Source organism: Schistocerca americana, chromosome 6, assembly GCF_021461395.2.
Source record: "Schistocerca americana isolate TAMUIC-IGC-003095 chromosome 6, iqSchAmer2.1, whole genome shotgun sequence".
NCBI classification, from domain to species: Eukaryota; Metazoa; Arthropoda; class Insecta; order Orthoptera; family Acrididae; genus Schistocerca; species Schistocerca americana.
In genome coordinates, this window is record NC_060124.1 from 186016359 (window position 1) to 186037949 (window position 21591).

The 21591-nt window shown below is 41.9% G+C and overlaps 1 protein-coding gene across 1 annotated transcript in view; it reads right to left on the minus strand.

Moving 5' to 3' along the window:
• Positions 1 to 21591, minus strand: part of LOC124619672 (glucose-6-phosphate isomerase) — a 98628-nt gene that overhangs the window by 60606 nt on the left and 16431 nt on the right. The window contains exons 3-4 of the mRNA XM_047146213.1: positions 12239 to 12430; positions 11931 to 12011 (exon numbers count right to left, since the gene is read on the minus strand). Of these exons, the coding sequence (XP_047002169.1) occupies positions 11931 to 12011; positions 12239 to 12430 (273 nt within the window). The remainder of the gene's footprint in view (positions 1 to 11930; positions 12012 to 12238; positions 12431 to 21591) is intronic.

Below are 21591 nucleotides of genomic sequence, written 5' to 3' on the forward strand. Positions count from 1 at the left end.
AAGGGCTCAGATGGAAACCCAGTTCTAAGTAAAGAAGGGAAAGCAGAAAGGTGGAAGGAGTATATAGAGGGTCTATACAACGGCGATGTACTTGAGGGTAATACTATGGAAAAGGAAGAGGATGTAGATGAAGATGAAATGGGAGATACGATACTGCGTGAAGAGTTTGACAGAGCACTGAAAGACCTGAGTCGAAACAGGGCCCCGGGAGTAGACAACATTCCATTAGAACTACTGACGGCCTTGGGAGAGCCAGTCCTGACAGAACTCTACCATCTGGTGAGCAAGATGTATGAGACAGGCGAAATACCCTCAGACTTCAAGAAGAATATAATAATTTCAATCCCAAAGAAAGTAGGGGTTGAGAGATGTGAAAATTACGGAACTATCAGTTTAATAAGCCACAGCTGCAAAATACCAACACGAATTCTTTACAGATGAATGGAAAAACTTGTAGAAGCCGACCTCGGGGAAGATCAGTTTGGATTCCATAGAAATATTGGAACATACGAGGCAATACTGACCTTACGACTGATCTTAGAAGAAAGATTAAGAAAAGGCAAACCTACGTTTCTAGCATTTGTAGACTTACAGAAAGCTTTTGACAATGTTGACAGGAACACTCTCTTTCAAATTCTAAAGGTGGCAGGGGTAAAATACAGGGAGCGAAAGGCTGTTTACAATTTGTACAGAAACCAGATGGCAGTTATAAGAGTCAAGGGGCATGAAAGGGAAGCAGTGGTTGGGAAGGGAGTGAGACAGGGTTGTAGCCTATCCCCGATGTTATTCAATCTGTATATAGAGCATGCAGTAAAGGAAACAAAAAGAAAAATTCGGAGTAGGTATTAAAATCCATGGAGAAGAAATAAAAACTTTGAGGTTCGCCGATGACATTGTAATTCTGTCAGAGACAGCAAAGGACTTGGAAGAGCAGTTGAACGGAATGGACAGTGTCTTGAAAGGAGGATATAAGATGAACAACAACAAAAGTAAAACAAGGATAATGGAATGTAGTCGAATTAAGTCGGGTGATGCTGAGGGAATTAGATTAGGAAATGAGACACTTAAAGTAGTAAAGGAGTTTTTCTATTTGGGGAGCAAAACAACTGATGATGGTCGAAGTAGAGAGGATATAAAAGGTAAACTGGCAATGGCAAGGAAAGCGTTTCTGAAGAAGAGAAATTTGTTGACATCGAGCATTGATTTAAGTGTCAGGAAGTCTTTTCGAACGTATTTGTAAGGAGTGTAGCCATGTATGGAAGTGAAACATGGGCAATAAATAGTTTGGACAAGAAGAGAATAGAAGCTTTCGAAACGTGGTGCTACAGAAGAATGTTGAAGATTAGGTGGGTAGATCACATAACTAATGAGGAGGTATTGAATAGGATTGGGGAGAAGAGAAGTTTGTGGCACAACTTGACTAGAAGAAGGGATCGGTTGGTAGGACATGTCCTGAGGCATCAAGGGATCACAAATTTAGCATTGGAGGGCAGCGTGGAGGGTAAAAATCATAGAGGGAGACCAAGAGATGAATACACTAAGCAGATTCAGAAGGATGTAGGTTGCAGTAGGTACTGGGAGATGAAGGAGCTTGCACAGGATAGATTAGCATGGAGAGCTGCATCAAACCAGTCTCAGGACTGAAGACCACAACTGTGGTGTCACCGCCAGACACCACACTTGCTAGGTGGTAGCTTTAAATCGGCCGCGGTCCATTAGTACATGTCGGACCCGCATGTCGCCACTGTGTGATCGCAGACCGAGCGCCACCACAAGGCAGGTCTCAAGATACGGAATAGCACTCGCCCCAGTTGTACGGACGACGTAGCTAGCGATGCACACTGAGGAAGCCTCGCTCCTTTGCCGAGCAGGCAGATAGAATAGCCTTCAGCTAAGTCCATGGCTACGACCTAGCAAGGCGCCATTAGTAAGATTGCATGTATCTAAAGAGTCTCACTTGTATCGCCACAATCTCCAGATGTACCAAAAGGATGGATTAAAGTTATGTATTCCAGAAGCTACGTACTTTTTTTTATAGCATTCATTACGTATCCTGTTTCAGACCTCACGCCCATCTACGTGAGCGTAGCGCGTGCCTTTCGGCTTCCTCGCATTGTGTCTAGGCTGTCTTGCCTAGACACAACAACAACAACAACAATAAAGCTAAAGCTGAAATGCTTAAATCCAGTACCAAATGTTTCTTCAAAAAGGAAAACCCAGGAGAGTTGTCCCAACTTAATCCTCATACCATTGAAAAGATGAATGAAAAAAATATTAATGTCAGCGTTGTTGAGAAGCACCTGGAATCGTTAAAACTGAACAAAGCTCCTTGGCCTGATGGACTCCCTCTCAGATTCTATACTGAACTCGTGACTGAGTTAGCCTCTCTTCTAACTATAATCTATTGTAGATCCCTTGAACAAAAAACCATGCCCAGTTCTTGGAAAAAAGCAATGGAAACACCTGTTTACAAGAAGAGTAGTACAAGTGATTCACAAAACTACTGACCAACACCCTTCATATCAATTTGTTGTAGAATCTTATAACATCTTCTGAACTCAAATGCAATGACGTATCCTGACCAGAATGATCACCTCAACGCCAACCAGTATGGATTCTGGAAACACTGATCACGTGAAACCCAACTTGCACTTTTCTCACATGACATACTGAAAGCTTGGATCACAGGAATCAGGCAGATGTTGTATTTCTTTATTTCCGAAAAGTATTTGACCCATTACCGCTTCTACACTTATTGCCAAAAGTTTAATCATATAGGGTATCACGTGAAATTTGTGACTGAATTGAGGACTTTTTGGTCGGGAGGACACAGCATGTTATCTTGGATGGAGAGTCATCAGATGTATAAGTAACTCCGGGTGTACCCCAGAGAAGTGTGTTGGGACCCTTGCTGTTCATGTCTCATATTACTGAGCTTGCCGACAATATTAATGGTAACATCAGACTTCTTGCACATGATGCAGTTATCTGTAGTGAAGTACTATCTGAAAGACACTGCATAAATATTCAGTCTGACCTTAATAAGGCTTCAAAGTGCTGCAAAGATGGGTAACTTGCTTTAAATGTTCAGAAATGCAAAATTGTGCAATTCACAAAATGAAAAAGAAAACATAGTATCCTATGAATGTAATGAGTCCCTGTTGGAATCAGCCAACTCATACAAATATCTGGGTATAACATTCTGTAGGGATGTGAAAAGGAATGATCACATAGGTTCAGTTGTGGGTAAAGCAGGTGGTAGGCTGATTTATTGGTAGAATATTAGATAAGTGCAGTCAGTCTACAAAGAGGATTGCTTATAAATCACTCGTGTGACCCATCCTAGAATATTGCTCAAATGTGTGCGATCTGTACCAGATAGGATTAACAGGGGATACTGAATGTATACAGAGAAGGACAGCACAAATGGACACAGGTTTGTTTAATCCATGGTAGAATGTCACAGAGATACTGAAGGAACTGAAATGGAAGTCTCTTCAAGATAGGCATAAACTATCCCGAGAAAGTCTATAAATAAAGTTTCAAGAACTGGCTTCAAATGGTGACTCATGCAATATACTACTATTCCCTATGTATCGCTCACATAGGGATCGTGAGAATAAGATCAGAATAATTACTGCGTGTACAGAGGCATTGAAACAATCATTCTTCCCATGCTTCATACATGAATGGAACAGGAAGAAACCATAATAACTTGTACAATGGAATGTACTCTGAGCCATGCACCTCACTGTGGTTTGCAGAGTATAGATGTAGATGTAAAACAGCACCACCAAGCAGTGTAGTTACAGTCTACTATTAATGCAGTATACAGATTAGATTGTCCTCGTCTCATGTTTATGTATATCTTGACTCATTCCAAATCCCTGATGATGGAAAACAACAAATGAATAATACACTGTAACAAGACAACAGACTACTGTATGTTATGAGAGTGCAGTCAGGAACTGAAGACCATGGTAAACTATAGTGATGCGAATGCTTTTGTAAAAATTGAAAATGTTTGATAGGAATCACTACTTTGCTGCGAGTAATTTACGAATGGAATCTCTGCTACTCTGAACACTTTTTTACCTTTTCAATTAAAACATATTTCTGTGAAATTTATTTAGAAGTAAACCCCTACATTTTAATAACTGTTTTTAAGAGCAAAGAATAGCACCTACAATTATACACATTTTTTGGCTGTAGGTAATGCAAATGTGGTAAAAATATACAATCGTTATATGCTGCAGAACTTGTGTGTACTTTTTTATATAAATTTTTTACATGTTCCCTTTTCCTTTACTGAACTGCATACTCAATAATAGCCACAGAAAAAAGAATTGCTACGCAATTAACATTAATCACATGCACTTACCTTTCACTGTTGATCTGTAAATAGGTATGAAATGGAGTTTTACTGTTTGACGTGCACTATCCAAAAATTACCTCGAGCAATTAAACAGAGAACCGACTCGTGGAGATAATATCTTGGACCTACTGATAATAAACAGACCCATACGTGTCGACTCTGTAAGCGCAGAACAGGAAATCAGTGATCATAAGGCCATTGCAGCATCCCTGAATATGGAAGTAAATAGGAATATAAAAAAGGGAGGAAGATTTATCTGTTTAGCAAAAGTAATAGGAGGCAGATTTCAGATTACCTAACAGATCAAAACGAAAATTTCTGTTCTGACACTGACAATGTTGAGTGTTTATGGAAAAAGTTCAAGGCAATCATGAAATGAGTTTAGGCAGGTACGTGCTGAGTAAAACTGTGAGGGACAGGAAAAACCCACCGTGGTTCAACAACAAAGTTAGGAAACTACTGCGAAAGCAAAGAGAGCTTCACTGCAAATTTAAATGCAGCCAAAACCTCTCAGACAAACAGAAGCTAAACGATGTCAAAGTTAGCATAAGGAGGGCTATGCGTGAAGTGTTCAGTGAATTCGAAAGTAAAATTCTATGTACCGACTTGACAGAAAATCCTAGGAAGTTCTGGTCTTACATTAAATCAGTAAGTGGATCGAAACAGCGTATCCAGACACTCTGGGATGATGATGGCATTGAAAATGAGGATGACATGCGTAAAGCTGAAATACTAAACACCTTTTTCCACAGCTATTTCACAGAGGAAGACCGCACTGCAGTTCCTTCTCTAAATCCTCACACAAACGAAGAAATGGCTGACATCAAAATAAGTGTCCAAGGAATAGAAAAACAACTGAAACACTCAACAGAGGAAAGTCCACTGGACCTGACGGGATACCAATTCCGTTCTACACAGAGTGCGCGAAAGAACTTGCCCCCCTTCTAGCAGCCGTGTACCCCAAGTCTCTAGAGAAACAGAAGGTTCCAAATGATTGGAAAAGAGCACAGGTAGTTCCAGTTTTCAAGAAGGGTCGTCAAGTAGATGCGCAACACTATAGGCCTGTATCTCTGACATCGATTTGTTGTAAGATTTTAGAACATGTTTTTTGCTCGTGTATCATGTCGTATCTGGAAACCCAGAATCTACTCTGTAGGAATCAACATGGATTCCGGAAACAGCTTGTGTGAGACCCAACTCGCTTTATTTATTCATGAGACCCAGAACATATTAGATACAGGCTCCCAGGCAGATGCCATTTTCCTTGACTTCCGGAAGGCGTTCAATACACTTCCGCGCTGCCTCCTGATAAACAAAGTAAGAGCCTACGGAATATCATACCAGCTGTGTGGCTGGATTGAAGAGTTTTTAGCAAACAGAACACAGCATGTTGTTATCAATGGAGAGACGCCTACAGACATTAAAGTAACCTCTGGCGTGCCACAGGGGAGTGTTATGGGACCATTGTTTTTCACAATATATATAAATGACCTAGTAGATAGTGTCGGAAGTTCCATGCGGCTTTTCGCAGATGTTGCTGTAGTATACAGAGAAGTTGCAGCATTATAGGCACTTGGTGCAAGGAGTGGCAACTGACCCTTAACATAGACAAATGTAATGTATTGCAAATACATAGAAAGGAAGATCCTTTATTGTATGATTATATGATAGCGGAATAAACACTGGTAGCAGTTACTTCTGTAAAATATCTGGGAGTATGCGTACGGAATGATTTGAAGTGGAATGATCATATAAAATTAATTGTTGGTAAGGTGGGTGCCAGGTTAAGATTCATTGGGAGAGTGCTTAGAAAATGTAGTCCATCAACAAAGGAGGTGGCTTACAAAACACTCGTTTGACCTATACTTGAGTATTGCTCATCAGTGTAGGATCTGTACCAGGTCGGGCTGACGGAGGAGACAGAGAAGATCCAAAGAAGAGCGATGCGTCACATCACAGGATTATTTGGTAAGCGTGATAGCGTTACAGAGATGTTTAGCAAACTCAAGTGGCAGACTCTGAAAGAGAGGTGCTGTGCATCGCGGTGTAGCTTGCTGTCCAGGTTTCGAGAGGGTGCGTTTCTGGATGAGGTATCGAAAATATTGCTTCCCCCTACTTATATCTCCTGAGGAGATCATGAATGTAAAATTAGAGAGATTCGAGTGTGCACGGAGGCTTTCCGGCAGTCGCTCTCCCAGTGAACCATACGCGACAAACAGGAAAGGGATGTAATGACAGTGGTACGTAAAGTGCCCTCTGCCACACACCGTTGGGTGGCTTGCGGAGTATAAATGTAGATGTAGACGTATTTTTGATAACTGCCTTCAGCATGTCATTATTATGTATTTGCATTTGCTCATCTGAGAACTTAAGAAAATTTTAATTTTGTCTTTAGTGCCAATATTATTTATCCAGCAGCAGCAAGTTCTTATAAAAACTTTGCCCCTTATCTTATTCATATCAAAATTGAATCGTAGACTTTATGAAATGTGATGACTTATTCCTGTTTCACATTCTGATACACTAACAAGTTCATCGGAAGCTCCTCTTTTCTATGTTCACACTGCCATTGGACACACAGGAAAGAAATTATGTAGATGAAATTTGCAGATTTTTCGTCAAAAAATCCCACCATGAACAACAAAAAGTTAACTAAACAATTGAAGGGACTCTAGGCATCAATTATTTGTGGCCATGTCATAACTTCACAAATGTATTGAGTTATATCATAAGCTAGAGAACTGGAAAGTTGATTATTTTCACAAGTATTTACAACAGTTTACCTAATAGTTTCTGGTTTGAATTCTGATTAGTATCAGCCAGAAACATAACCTGCTTAATCTGCAGGACACGCATCAGCACCCAGCCACCTGCAAACTGTTTCAATGGCCATCAGGCATCACACAAATCCTGTACTCTATAAACACAAAAAGAATCCAGTGATCTAGGTTCCCTTACCCACATCTTCATTTAAAATTATACCAGGCTCATTTCACTGTCATTCTTATTGAATGTCTAGTTGCAAAACTAATTGAAAGGATATAGTTGTGCGCTGTCTGGGTCAAAACATTCCCTACATTTGGCTCCTCAGGTTAACTATGAGCCATCATCAGCCTGTGTAGACCACAGGCAACATTTAAAGGGCCAGTCTTCAATGATATGCGCCTCATGACAGTGGTTGTTAATGTTCAAATGACGACATCACTGTGTATGCCGACTAGGGAGATGGCAACCCTGGTTGACAACAAACCTTCTCGATTCAAAGAGACAACGAGCACAAGCTCGAACTCCGAAATGACATTCTGAGGCATGTCAACTGACCGAACAATGTATGCAAGCCACTGCTGGAGGCAAAATGCACTCTTCTGAAATGCATGGAGAATGTGGGCTTGCTTTTACCTCCATGGCTCTACATACAGACAGGGGTTGCAAATCGAAAAACCCAAACAATGCTTGTCTTTAGTGAAGTGCAACACTTTTTATGATACATTTAGTGTTAAGCAGCACAGTGCCAGTTTACTGTTAGCATGATGTTCAGATTAAGCTTCTAAGTGTTTCTCCTCTTATTAAAGTACAATCTTACTACACTCATGCTCATAAATTAAGGATAATTGTAGAATGTGGTGCCACACAACGTGGCACTACACAAAACTGGCACTAACAGCATATGCACATAGAGAACACACACACAACACAGACCTGTAAGTCCACGGTATTGGTGATGAGTTGAGAAAACCATCCCCAAACATATGTGCTACAAAACGCCATTGTTTCCTGCACATGTACCCTGACATCAATATGGGATATGACCACCATGCACACGTACACAGGCCGCACAATGGGTTGGCATACTCTGGAACAGGTGGTCGAGCAGCTGCGGGGGTAAAGCCTCCCATTCTTGCACCAGTGCCTGTCGGAGCTCCTGAAGTGTTGTAGGGGTTTGAAGACATGCAGCGATACGTCAACAGAGAGCATTCCAGACGTGCTCGATGGGGCTTAGGTCTACAGAACAGGTAGGCCACTCCATTCACCTGGTATCTTCTGTTTCAAGGTACTTCTCCACAATGGCAGCTCGGTGGGGCCACGCTTTATCATCCATCAGGACAAAGGTGGGACCCACTGCACCCCTGAAAAGGCAGACATGTTGGTGCAAAATGACGTCGCAATACACCTGACCTGTTACAGCTCCTCTGTCAAAGATGTGTGCGGGTGCACATGCACCAATCATAATCCCACCCCACACCATCAAACCACGACCTCCATACAGGTCCCTTTCAAGGAAATTAAGGGGTTGGTATCTGGTTCCTGGTTCACGCTAGATGAAAATCCGGTGAGAATCACTGTTCAGACTATACTTGTACTCGTACTCTCCGTGAACATAACCTGGGACCACTGTTCCAATGACCATGTACTGTGTTCTTGACACCAGGCTTTACACACTCTCCTGTGACCAGGGGTGAGTGGAATGCACCTTGCAGCTCTCCGGGTGAATAATCCATGCCTGTTCAGTCATCTGTAGACTGTGTGTCTGGAGATAACTGTTCCAGTGGCTGTGGTAAGGTCCCGAGCAAGGGTACCTGCAGTACTCCGTGGACGTCTGCGGGCACTGATGGTAAGATATCGGTCTTCTTGTGGTGTTGTACACTGTAGACATCCTGTACTGTAGTGCCTGGATACGTTTCCTGTCTGCTGGAATCGTTGCCATAATCTTCAGACCACATTTTGCAGCACACGGAGGGCCCGTGCTACGACCTGCTGTGTTTGACCAGCCTCCAGTTGCCCTAGTATTCTACCCCTCATAACGTCATCAATATGTGTTCTTTGAGCCATTTTCAATACGCAGTCACCATTAGCGCATCTGAAAACGTCTGCACACTTACTCGCTGCACCATACTCTGATATGCACCAACACACCTCTGCGTATGTGGACTGCTGCCAGTGCCATCGTGCAATGACCGCAGGTCAAATGCACCACGTGGTCAGACCCCAAGTTGATTTAAACCCGCAAACCACCCACCAGAGCATTGTTTCACCATGTATCAGCATTATCCTTAATTTATGAGCATGAGTGTAGTTCTCTTGCTCATACTGAGTAATACGGGGTAATCTGTAAATATTCAACTGGAAGAAAGACAACTTCTCAGCCAAGATCACATTTGTAAAAGCTTTATTTACAATGATCGGTTTCAGTATACTGAATTACCATCCTCTGACCTCCTCTGATGAACACCTTTCTCCTGTGCTGCTATCAGTTTATGATTCTCTTCCGTCTTTGATGCATTATTCGACAATGTTACTCATCTCTGACAGTCTGGTGGGTCAAAATACCACTCATTATTCCATTTATCTATTGTGTACAAAATTTTTGAGACAGTGAAAATTGTCTTGCAATACTGCGTCTTCCTCATACTAATCGCACTTAGCACCGAACTTGAAATATCAGCACTATTCAACTCCATATAAAAGAAAGTATAGACAGAAGAAAGATAATTAGCTATAAGGAAAACGCAGTTTTGCAAAACAGTAATTTGTACTGTTTCGAGAAGTTTTGTAGGCGATAGTTAACTGGAATAACAAGTGGTGTTTGACCTACCAGAATGTCCGAGCCGAATAATATTGCTGAATAATGCATCAACAGCCATAGAGAATCAGAAACTGATGGCAGCACAGCAAGACAGGTGTTCATCACAGAAGATCAGATGATGGTAATTTAGTTTACCGAAACCAGTCATCATAAATAGAGGTTTTCCATATGTGATCTTGGCTGAGGAGTTTTCTCTCCTCAAGCTGACTAGTTTCTAATACTTACATTTTCATTTTAGGTAGAATCAACACAATACAATGAACACACCCATACGTAAGGCTAGATATAACTTGGGAACCTCTAGTGAACCACTGTGATTCTTTATACCGATCTACCACAAGACAGCATTTCGATATACTTAATTGTTTCAAAAACACTATGTGATTCAGAATAGTAACTAATTAGTCTTGGATCTGCTACATCTTGCTTTTTGTTATCAGAAAAGTAAAAAAGTGCAACTGTAAATTTATGGGTGAATAAAGTAGAAAAAAAGGTAACAGTAATTTGGGCAGCAGATTTACCTTTTTTGAAACAGACATTATCCTTAAAAGCAAGAAACAAAATGTACCACGAGCAAACTTAAATTCTGTATTTGCATGGAGTAAAGGAGTAAAATTTTGAGGATGCAACTGGAAAAATACAACAAAAGCCAAAAATGTTTCACAATAAACTTTTCTCACAATAGCGTATGATACTGGTATTATGGAGAGAAGGTAACTTAAGATACCCTGCGTAGTGATGTAGAACTTTTTGCAGCATTAGCTAGCCAATGAAACTATTAAAAAAAATGTAATAATTTTTTCCAGTTCTGTCAAAAATTATGCAACTTAGAACCTCTCCTGCTATCCTTGTAAGGCCTGTTCTTATCATTGTTATGACCGATCCATGTCACACTAGGTCAGTGTACAACAGCCTTATGTACATGATGAACAGTTCCACAAACATTCTTCAATCTGTAACTCAAAATCAATTTACTGTAAATTCCTGGTTATTACACAGTTTGAGCAGATTTTGATGTTTGTGGTCGTTAACTCTGAAGGCTTAAATTCAATTCATTCTTCAATCTGCCATTATTAACATACTTCAACAGCAATAATGCATCATGTTACAAAATGGGTGATAATCATGCTGCAGTCATTATTTGCTTTAGGCATGACACTGTACGATAGTCTGCACAGTAATAACTTATAATGAATTTAGGAAAAACACAACATCTGAATGTTCTCCACTGATCTACCTAACATTCATGTTCAAATATCTCTTTCTACATATTTCCTTCTCCAATTAAAAATATACCAATTAGCTAAAAAAATCTGTGGGCAGTACTGAAGTCTGTTAGTGCTATACAGGCAGCCACAATAGAGCAACAAACATTCCTTATGCAGTGATTCCACTACTGACTGATACCCAAAGCAAAACCTCAAAGAGTGGTTTATGACAAAATGAGTGCCTTAGTTTTTCTTACTTTTCCACATAAAATCAATTTCCTGTAAATTCCTGGTTATTACACAGTTTGAGCAGATTTCGATGTTTGTGGTCTTCAACTCTATAAAGGCTTATCTTCAATTGATTCTCAACCTTTTGAATATGCCTTCAGCTGCCCACATATTTGAATCCATGAATAAATGAACTCTCCTAACGATTGCTAAGATATTCAATTGTAGTTGTACAAGAATCTGGAAAAAAAAAATACCTTCATGATACTCTCTTGCTTAAAATTCAATCATGCAGATTCAAACTACACGAGAAATAACAGCTGTGCTCGAAAAATCGGTAGAGATCATCATGCTACATTAGACAGCTGAAACTCAATAGAGACTTCTGTAGTTTTTGGCTGTCACCACAGGCAAGGGTATGCCCAACACTGTTGCCAGATAGAAAACCCCACAACCAGTGTTATTACTTATGTACACAATTTGTTATTACTTCACTAATCTATTTGTATTGTTGAATCTTACAATTCATACCTACCAAGTCTGAACCTCCAATTCCTATGTTAATGACATCTTTAATAGGTTTTCCTGTATATCCCTTCCATTCACCAGTGATCACCTAGAAAAAAAGAATTATTAGAATTTACGACAAATGCAGCATAATCCTTAACACAATTTTTCTGCTCTAAACATAATGTGAGCAATGAGAACTATCCATTCTAGGATGAGGCAGTAAGAAGTGGATACTTACATAAAGAGAGTGTGATGAGCAAGCATGTCTAAATACATTTACTGTGTTTTCCTTCATAATATCAATACTAGTACAACCAACTATTAACTTTTTACCTGTTTTGTAAATGTCTTCATGTGCTCCAAAACGCTGTTCACTTCTGGCATTACATCTTTTCCATCAACAAGAATTGGAGTATTGCTACGGTTTCGCAGTGCCACATGCAAAACAGCTCTGTCTTCAGTAAAATTTATTTTAGCACCCGAAAACATGAGATCACGTGCTTTCTCAACTTGTCTTGCTTTAGCCTGAAAGCAATAAATTAGTAAATAAAGACTACTCATGAGCAGATAAAAGCAATTACGTAATTGTACAGGGGACTTATCACCCCCAGTATGGAGGTTTTTCCAGAATTAATGTACTATCTGACAAGAAAAGAGCTGTTGCACAATACTTTAAAAATATGTTTAAAGAAATGGCATTTCAAAATTGATGGACATTTTACACTAAAATTACAATAAAAATAATTTTCACATAAAAATGTTTCCCTCCGTAGTTCTCTGTTGATATTTAAAAATGCAATGTTGTGTACAGCTGCTGGGAAGTAAAAATGAGGAAACACACATGAAGTGTTGCAAAGGTTCGTGTATATTTTCCTTTCTATAATCAATTTTCCTGAAATCCAAGATGGTCATGTCACAAATCACACATAAATGATAGCTCAGAAGTCTATTACATTAATTTCTTCATAACCAGAAATTTCATGTAGCTGAATGCTACTGGAATTGCAGGAATGCACAATGGGATGCAGATGAATACATGAGCATCAAACTGTGTTGACACATCTGTCTGAATTTCACAAAATAACGCCATGAACTCATCGCGTGATCTCTCCAGGCAGTCTGTTGACATGTTGAGCTATCCGACTGCAAGTAGAGGCAAGCTGTGTAGAGCCCTGAATCGTGACAAGAAGACAACACTAAAAAAATACAAGTTGTTGGATACATGATATGAGTCATCAGTAGCCATTCATTTAGGCCCTTTGACAAAAACACTGACCAATATCAATGGAACTAGATTAACCACATTACTAACTGCTAGTAATGCTATCACATACAATGCCTGTCAGCAAATCATCCAATCCTCCATTGTCTCATTTTTCCTCACAATGAACATAAACTTAAGTCAACTTACTCGTTAATCACTGGTGAAGGTGGAGAGAGTTCTATATATCTCACCCAGTAATATGGACCTTATATTTCTTCCTATTCACTCAAACTCCCTTCCTGTCTCACCAATAGTCACAGATATTTGACACCAACTGTGCTACTGATCACATTTTCCAAGTATGTTTTAGCTGTCATAAACTTCTACATTAAAATTATTATGTGACTTTCTTTTAAAATGCTAGGATAATTGTTCATGTATAAAATCAGAATTCACATCAGCTAAATGATCATTACATCTTAATATATTTCTGTGTGTGACGAATTACTGCGTATCACCCTGTACTGAGTCAAATAGAAATAATCCCACAAAGTAATCCAGGTAATGACTTGGACCAAGTAGCCACAACAGAGTCTAATTTGCCACGTGTGCACTAGAATTCGTGTCTGCTGCAATCTTAAGCTCGACAAGGGGCAAAACCTGAATTTTAAATTCCCATTTGTATCAGCAAAATCAAGGAAAGTTACTCTGATCATCAGTTTACATAGACAAAATCTCGATATTAAGCAATTGCTGACAAACTGTAGCAATACCAGAGAAGGGACAGTTTGTTCTTTTTCAGGGAGGGTGGCTGAAACCGACTGAAAGAACACCAACGATTTTCTGTGGATATAGAGCCACTGGCTCTATCCCGTATAATATCACTACCCTATCGCAGCAAGAACAACTATATCTTTGTCAGATCAGTCATCTGTAGTATGCGCTCTATACTACACGCATTGGTTATGCGCTGCAAGAATAACAGTATTCGCAGTAAGTGATGGGAGTGTGAGTGATTATTTATTGTCATAATTACCACGCCCACTCAACTACCAATAGTGGTGGCCCCGTTATTTTCTTTTCAACCGCACCGTGAAATACCGAGCTATTCTTATGCCAGGATTCCAGCAATTACTGTGGGATACAAACCCCACGCCGCGAAGAATATGCCCCATAATGATGCTTCATCACCTGGCATCAATACAGACAATTTATCAGTGCATTTATTTGGTGTTCTCGCTGATTCTCGGACGATATAACCAGTGCAACTATAGTTCTCGAACGGTCGACAAAGTTCCCATAGTTTCGACAACCGCCAAACCAGGGCATAATGATCTCTCGGCAAATAGACAAAAACACTAAATCGCAAATCAAGTACGATGTTATCAGTGAAGGTGGTGAAACGAAGCCTGCTACTCCCTTAATTAACTGAGCTACCTCAACAGTGACCCTACACGGTGAACAATGGTTTCCTGCTGCCATCCCCACTTCCCACATGACCAGTGCTACTAATATACCAATCAGTGACAGTGTTAATGAACCACACACATTCATTTTCATTCTAGTCACTCAGCACATATCGACATTCCGTGTGCAATGTACCAAATTATGGACACCCTCCAGAGTACCGCAATTGTTGTCAAACAATCGTCACCATATACTACCGTCTTCTACTGCAGAGAACCAATATTTACGGGTTATTGTGGACAAATCCATCCTACAAGTGACCTTCATGCACCAGACCATGTTATTCTACAGCCGACGCCTGAACTTTATGCTCTGCACGGAACTGTACGTCACCCGGGTGACATCATACTTGTTACAGCCACACCGTGACCCTCATGACATCATCATAGTGACGTCACACCGACAACAGCCGCACCGTGCTCAGGACCATGCCAGCCATGTGACGTCACTCAACAAGCAGGCACACCGTGTCTACCTGCAACTGTGGAGGGTTTTCACACCTCACAACCACAGCATATCAATACGGCAAGCCTCACCAGCTGCCGCATTGGGTGACCCACGCCGATGTGCCATCCACTACAATTGCCACCAATTAGAACCCGTCCACCATGCCACATTCCTTGGTGCCCCACTACATCACCGTCCTCCATGACATCTGCGCCATGTTCCGTGATAATTGGTCAAAATACCCGCCATTACTGACATACCTCCCACAACTACTGCACCACGACAACAGCTGCCACCTCTATCGGCACCACCAGACAGTGTTCACAAACCCGCACCAGATACTCTGCACTATTACAACCACCTCATACTGCTCGCGGCCCCTCGCCACCAAGCAGATTACCAGCGGCCATACATCAGGTTACACCTGCTGCTGCCACAAGTTGATTCTCCGCAAGTATGATTCACACTCAGTGAGTGCATGATGCAGCCGGCCGGGATCACAGACGACCATGACAAGTTTTTGGTGCTTTTGAACCACCACCACGCCAACACCGATCTTATCAGCAACCTTCTATTGCACACACCAAACACTAACTGAAATGTGACAGTGAAGACACTCACATTACAGGCCTACCGCATTCACCTGAACACCCACTCCACCTAGCCATCGCTGAAACGTCGCTGGGCCATGAAAATCAGTCAGTGCTGTGGCACAGGTTACACCTCCGAATCGACACAAACCTCTTATCAGATTGTGCTCTATGGTCACTATAGCTTTTGAAGCTGCCTGAAAACATTGAGACAGCAATGCTAATGCTTGAGGACAAACAGATGGAAACCTGGTTATGCCTTGCCAACTGGATGTTTACCCTCGCACAACATCATGCCTTGATAAACACTCACATTGGCTCCGGCACCAACATCAAAACCGGTTGCATCTACAGCCAGCCCACACGTCTCCACATTGGCCTTGCCCGTGGAGACCACTGCGCAGCACTCACTGTGCAGTGCCCGGCCAACCAACAGTCGCTGATCTGCTCTGACCTCACCCAAGCCCATCCACGTCATGCCCGCAGCAGCCTCACAAGACTACGTTGCAGTGAGGCACCAATAATCAGATACCACGACAGACCCAGGCGCCACGTGTGTAGTGGAATGTAAACAACCACTTGCCGCATTCACACCTGGCTGTCGACCCACGCCTAACCGCCACAACAACTCCCCTAGCTAGGTTACTGTACCTGCCCGGTCACACCGCCCCTCGTGGTTCCACGCATGCTTCACTGCCAACACATGTCCAGCAGTTACCCAAACTAGAACAGCAGCCTGACACAGGCACATCAGGTCACTCCCCTGCTTCAAGCTGCCTCACTATGAAGCATTACAACACTCATTATAATCTGCATCTAGATTCTAACAGTGCATGGCTCTTACCAGGAAAGTACTTGGGCTCGAACAAACAGATCTGTATGAACGTTTGGTTACAGGACCATTATGTACCTCTGAATGTGCTGGTGGGTATCGTTTTTCTGCAAAACTCTGCAGTCATGCTCTAGATATCACTGTAGATGTAATTGTAGACGCCATACACAATGCAGCAATCTTAACTATAAATGTAAATGCGGAATGTCAATAAAATGCTCTGAGCAACACGAATGACTGCAAAACACACAGTGAAGAAATGCAAGTTGATCGCGTAGCGTATTTGCACATTCTATAATATCAGTGTTGAACAGTGTTGAAATGACACTTTTGAAGTTGTTCACTGGTTCACCAATATCGTAGCCAGCATTCTGCCACACGTAACGAAGCATTGGTCTGTATACTCCTGCAGATAACTGATTGTAAATGACAGAATGCATATTCATGATAAAGAATCTGTCGTGCAATTTCGGCTGCATATTACTGTAACATAATTTAACGAAGTCTGTTATTCTCTTGGCATATATTTTATATTGCCTGAAGAAATACTCATCCAGAGGTTGTGCATATTTTGTAGTTTTAAGCGGAATGATTTTTAAATCTACATGTTTTCCGCCAGATGCTTCCAGTAGTACTTGTTCATCCTTATATCCAGACCAGGAGTCACAAAGTACTAATGACTTTCTTGACAAATATGGATTCAAAACTAACAGAAAAAACGTCTTCAGATGTTGTTTCGTCATCTTCCCACTCACACTTGCATCAACGACGACATTTGGAGGGCACCGCGTTTCTATTTCCCTTGACACGCGGGGTCCAAACTATCCATTGGATTTCTGGAAGCAAATATAGAGTTTGTCTGCCAATCGTCCATCCATTGATATAGCGACATCGATCGTGTAGCTATGTGTTGCACAGTTAGCTAATTGCAACATCATTATCATCCCTATCATCATCACTATGTGTTAGTGTTACAACAGTATCTGTTTCTAACTTATGCTCATATTTCTGCACTATAATAGATACCAGAAAACATGCGAATTATTTGTCTTTTACACCAATACCATCTTCACGAAGAAGGGTACTTCGTAACTTCATCTCAACCAATCGCAATACATTAGCAGGATTGATTACCAATCGCCAAGCCATCTGACGCTTCGATACACAAATAATGTCACATAACGCAACTTCAGAGGCACACTGCACTGTCCCTACTGGTTCCGACTGGTGTACCTGCATGTCAGTGTGCAATGCGGCATGGCATACGTAGAGGCCTCTAACGGACGACTGCAGAGCTTTGCAAATGCAGAAGTATCACTAGTGCAATAAGAGACCCTTACATAATTTCTCACACGATTTTGGTTTATTTGTGTTTGTTTGAGCCCAAGTACTTTCCTGGTTAGTCTACAACAACCATCTTAGAGCACACTTCCTAGTCGATAGGTGCGCCAACTTTAGTACACTGCCACCTCAGGTGGCTCCTGGAAAACATGTACCATCCACTATACAACTATGCGTCATGGAAGACTCAGTGATTCCAGTGATAGGCATAGCCTCTATCACAGTTCAACTGGATAACTACACCCCTCACCTATGAACATTTTTTGTGGCCAACACTGTAGAGCCAGTGTTGGGTGCAGATTTTTTGAGGCATTATAACCTTCTGCCGGACCTGGGCAGTCCTTACTGCTACAATGCGACGCCCACATGCCGATCAGAGGAGTAAACACTGATCACCTACCGATGGATGAAACTCCGTCGCCCGCTTCTCCTATCTTTGAAACAGTACTGGATCTCACGCTAAAGTGCCAGGTGTTGTTCAAGGAGCTTAAAACCATGATTACTGCGAACACTGACCTCTGCCACACCAATGCCAGCTCACAAGCAGCTAACGAACACCTCCACAAGCGCTACTCCGAGATCATGGCACAACTGCACACCACATAGCAACAACTGTCCTCGCACCGGCAACAATGAGAACCGCAGGCCCGAGATGCTGCCAGGGCTTCAGAACCACAGATCAGTCCAGCGCCTCTTACTTCTGGTGACAACACTCCCGTGGGCAGGCCGTGCAAAAACAATGATATTGCTCTCGTGAGTGGGCCGAGTATAAAAAGTAATATCGCCTCTGCGAGCAGATTCTGTGCCTCACATGCTAATCTACATCAGCCGCATAAAAAGATTAACATTGTACATGATGGTACCGTACACAGAATTAATACTACCCCCGGTCCACTAGTCCAACACTGGCCCCACCATCTCGTTTCTCACAAACTAAAGATGGCCAAAGCCAGGATCAAGGAACTGAAGCGATGGCACCATCAGATCATCAGACAGTGTGTGGGCTCATTGATTACTATGAGAATGAAAAAAGATAAAACATGGCGCCTGTCACAGGGACTATAGACATTTGAAAATGTGCACAGTCTTTGATAGTTACTCCGTGACCAATATTCAGGACCTCTCCCGGAACTGGCTAACACAACCTCTTTAGCGTGATCGCCTATAAAAAGAGCTTATTCGCAGATTCCAGTGGCCACGGAGGACATCCCGAAAAGGCTATAAGTACACCATTTGGCCTATTTGAGTTCCATTTTATGACCTTCGGACTGAAGAATGCAGCCCAGACTTGGCAACAGTTCATTGATGGCTTGTTTTTTACCATGCTCTTTTGCTATTGTTACTTGGACAATGTAATTATCTCCTAACAAACAGCTCAAGGTCATGAGAAACACCTCTAAGCAGTATCCGACAAACTAGCAGAGATGGTGTTGCGGTCACTGAGGAAAAATGCTAATGCCAGCAAAAATGTGTTACATTCATAGGTCACGTCGTCGACATTTTGAGCATCCTCCCCACCCTGGAAAAGATAGGCCAAATCCATAACCTAACACCCCAACGGACTATCAAGAGTTGTGCCGTTTTTTTAGGAGTAATTAATTTTTACTGACAACACTCCCCCATGCAGCAGAAACCCTTCTGCCATTCACAGAGTCACTTCACGGCAAGAACACATCAGACAAACATAAGCTCACTTGGACTTCTGATATGCAAGCAGCTTTCAAGAAGATCGAAACCGAGCTCATTCAGACCACTCCCATCGCCGGATGCCCATAATGTTATAATGGCAGATGCTAGTGACCGGGCGAATGGGGTAGTGCTACAACTGGAAGTCTCCAGTGTAATCCAACCCCTACGGTTTTTCCCACTCCTATAAAATGTAGTCAACCTTCAATCACAAGCTTCTGATGATATTACGATATACGAGGCAGTTCAGCACTTCCGAGATGAAATCGACAGCCAATCGCTCGCTATCTACACAGACCACCAACCTCTGACTGATGCTACTACAAACCTGAAAGTCAATACCTCCCCTCAATGACTTGATTTCACAATATACTACGGATGTCCAATGTGTAGGGGGAGCAGAACACATGGTGGCTGACTACCTCTCACTATTTGCTGCCACATCAGCACACCTTGACTTCGAACAACTAGGGGAGGCATAAGCAACTTACACCGAGCTTCAAAACCTGCTAGCTGGACACACAACGGGCCTTCAGCTCAAGTAGTGGACCATCACAGGCACAACCGAAGTAGTTTGGTGCGATGCACCCCATGATGGCAATGATCAGTCATCCCACAGAAGTTCAGGAAGACATTTTTCAACCTCCTCCACAACTTGTTTCACCTCGGTGTATGCTCGACACTGAAACTCATAACAGAACGTTTCGTTTGGGCTAACATTAAACATGACTGCACGGTGTAGACGAGAGCCTGCATCCAATGCCAACAGGCTAAGACAGGATGTCACGTCCAACCACCCTTCGGTAAATCACCCATTCCGAAGGGCCATTTCCAACATATTCCACATACACCTCATGGGGACATTCCCAGATTCAAATGGATACAAGTAAACTTTCTCAGCCATAGACAGGAGAGCGACAACACCGTTGTTGCACAGGTAAGCCCATAGCTAATAAGGCATGCACGAGCTGTAAATGATACAGAAAGTGGTACGGATGGCGGTAGTTCTTAATGTAAAATATTCCAAACGGTAGCCTGGCATAAGACATACTGGCAGATCATGTGCCAGGTGGTGATAAGGAGGTCACAGTCAAATATCTTTCATCTCAACCTTCAAGTGGCTGTATCTCCTTTGCAACGCATTTCCATATGTCTGTCCGTATGACCTTACTTGCTCAGGGACTGTTTCCCGCTGGTTGTCCCCATTTAGCAAAATCATATCTTTACATGTGTATGTTATTCGCTTCTCACCTGACAGCATCTTTCACTGATCCAAAAATATTGCGTAATATTTTTCCCTCCCACATTCCAATGGCTTCTTCAGTTCTTTATTGCAATCCAGCTTTCACAATGCTCGAAATGATTGTATAAGTGCCTTTCAGGTGCATACTAAGATTTTCGTAGAGATATTTCTGCTGTTTTAAGATGTTGGAGTGTGTCTTATGCAGTTTAGTTGCATTCTGAATTGTAATTTTTGTATTTTACATTACTTGTGAACCGTGGACCTTGCTGCTGGTGAGGAGGCTTGCGTGCCTCAGTGATACAGATAGCTGTGCAACCACAACGGAGGGGTATCTGTTGAGAGGCCCGACAAATGTGTGGTTCCTGAAGAGGGGCAGCAGCCTTTTCAGTAGATGCAGGGGCAACAGACTGGATGATTGACTAATCTGACCTTGTAACATCAACCAAAACAGCCTTGCTGTGCTGATACTGCGAACGGCTGAAAGCAAGGGGAAACTACAGCCGTAATTTTTTCCAAGGGCATGAAGCTTTACTGTATGGTTAATTGATGATGGGGTCCACTTGGGTAAAGTATTCAGGAGATAAAATAGTCCCCCATTTGGATCTCCGCGTGGGGACTACTCAGGAGGACATCGTTATCAGGAGAAAGAAAACTGGCGTTCTACTGATTGGAGAATGGCATGTCAGATCCCTTAATCGGGTAGGTAGGTTAGAAAATTTAAAAAGGGAAATGGATAGATTAAAGTTAGATATAGTGGGAATTAGTGAAGTTCGGTGGCAGGGGGAACAAGACTCCTGGTCAGGAGAATACAGGGTTATAAATACAAACTCATTTAAGGGTAATGCAGGAGTAGGTTTAGTAATGAATAAAAAAATA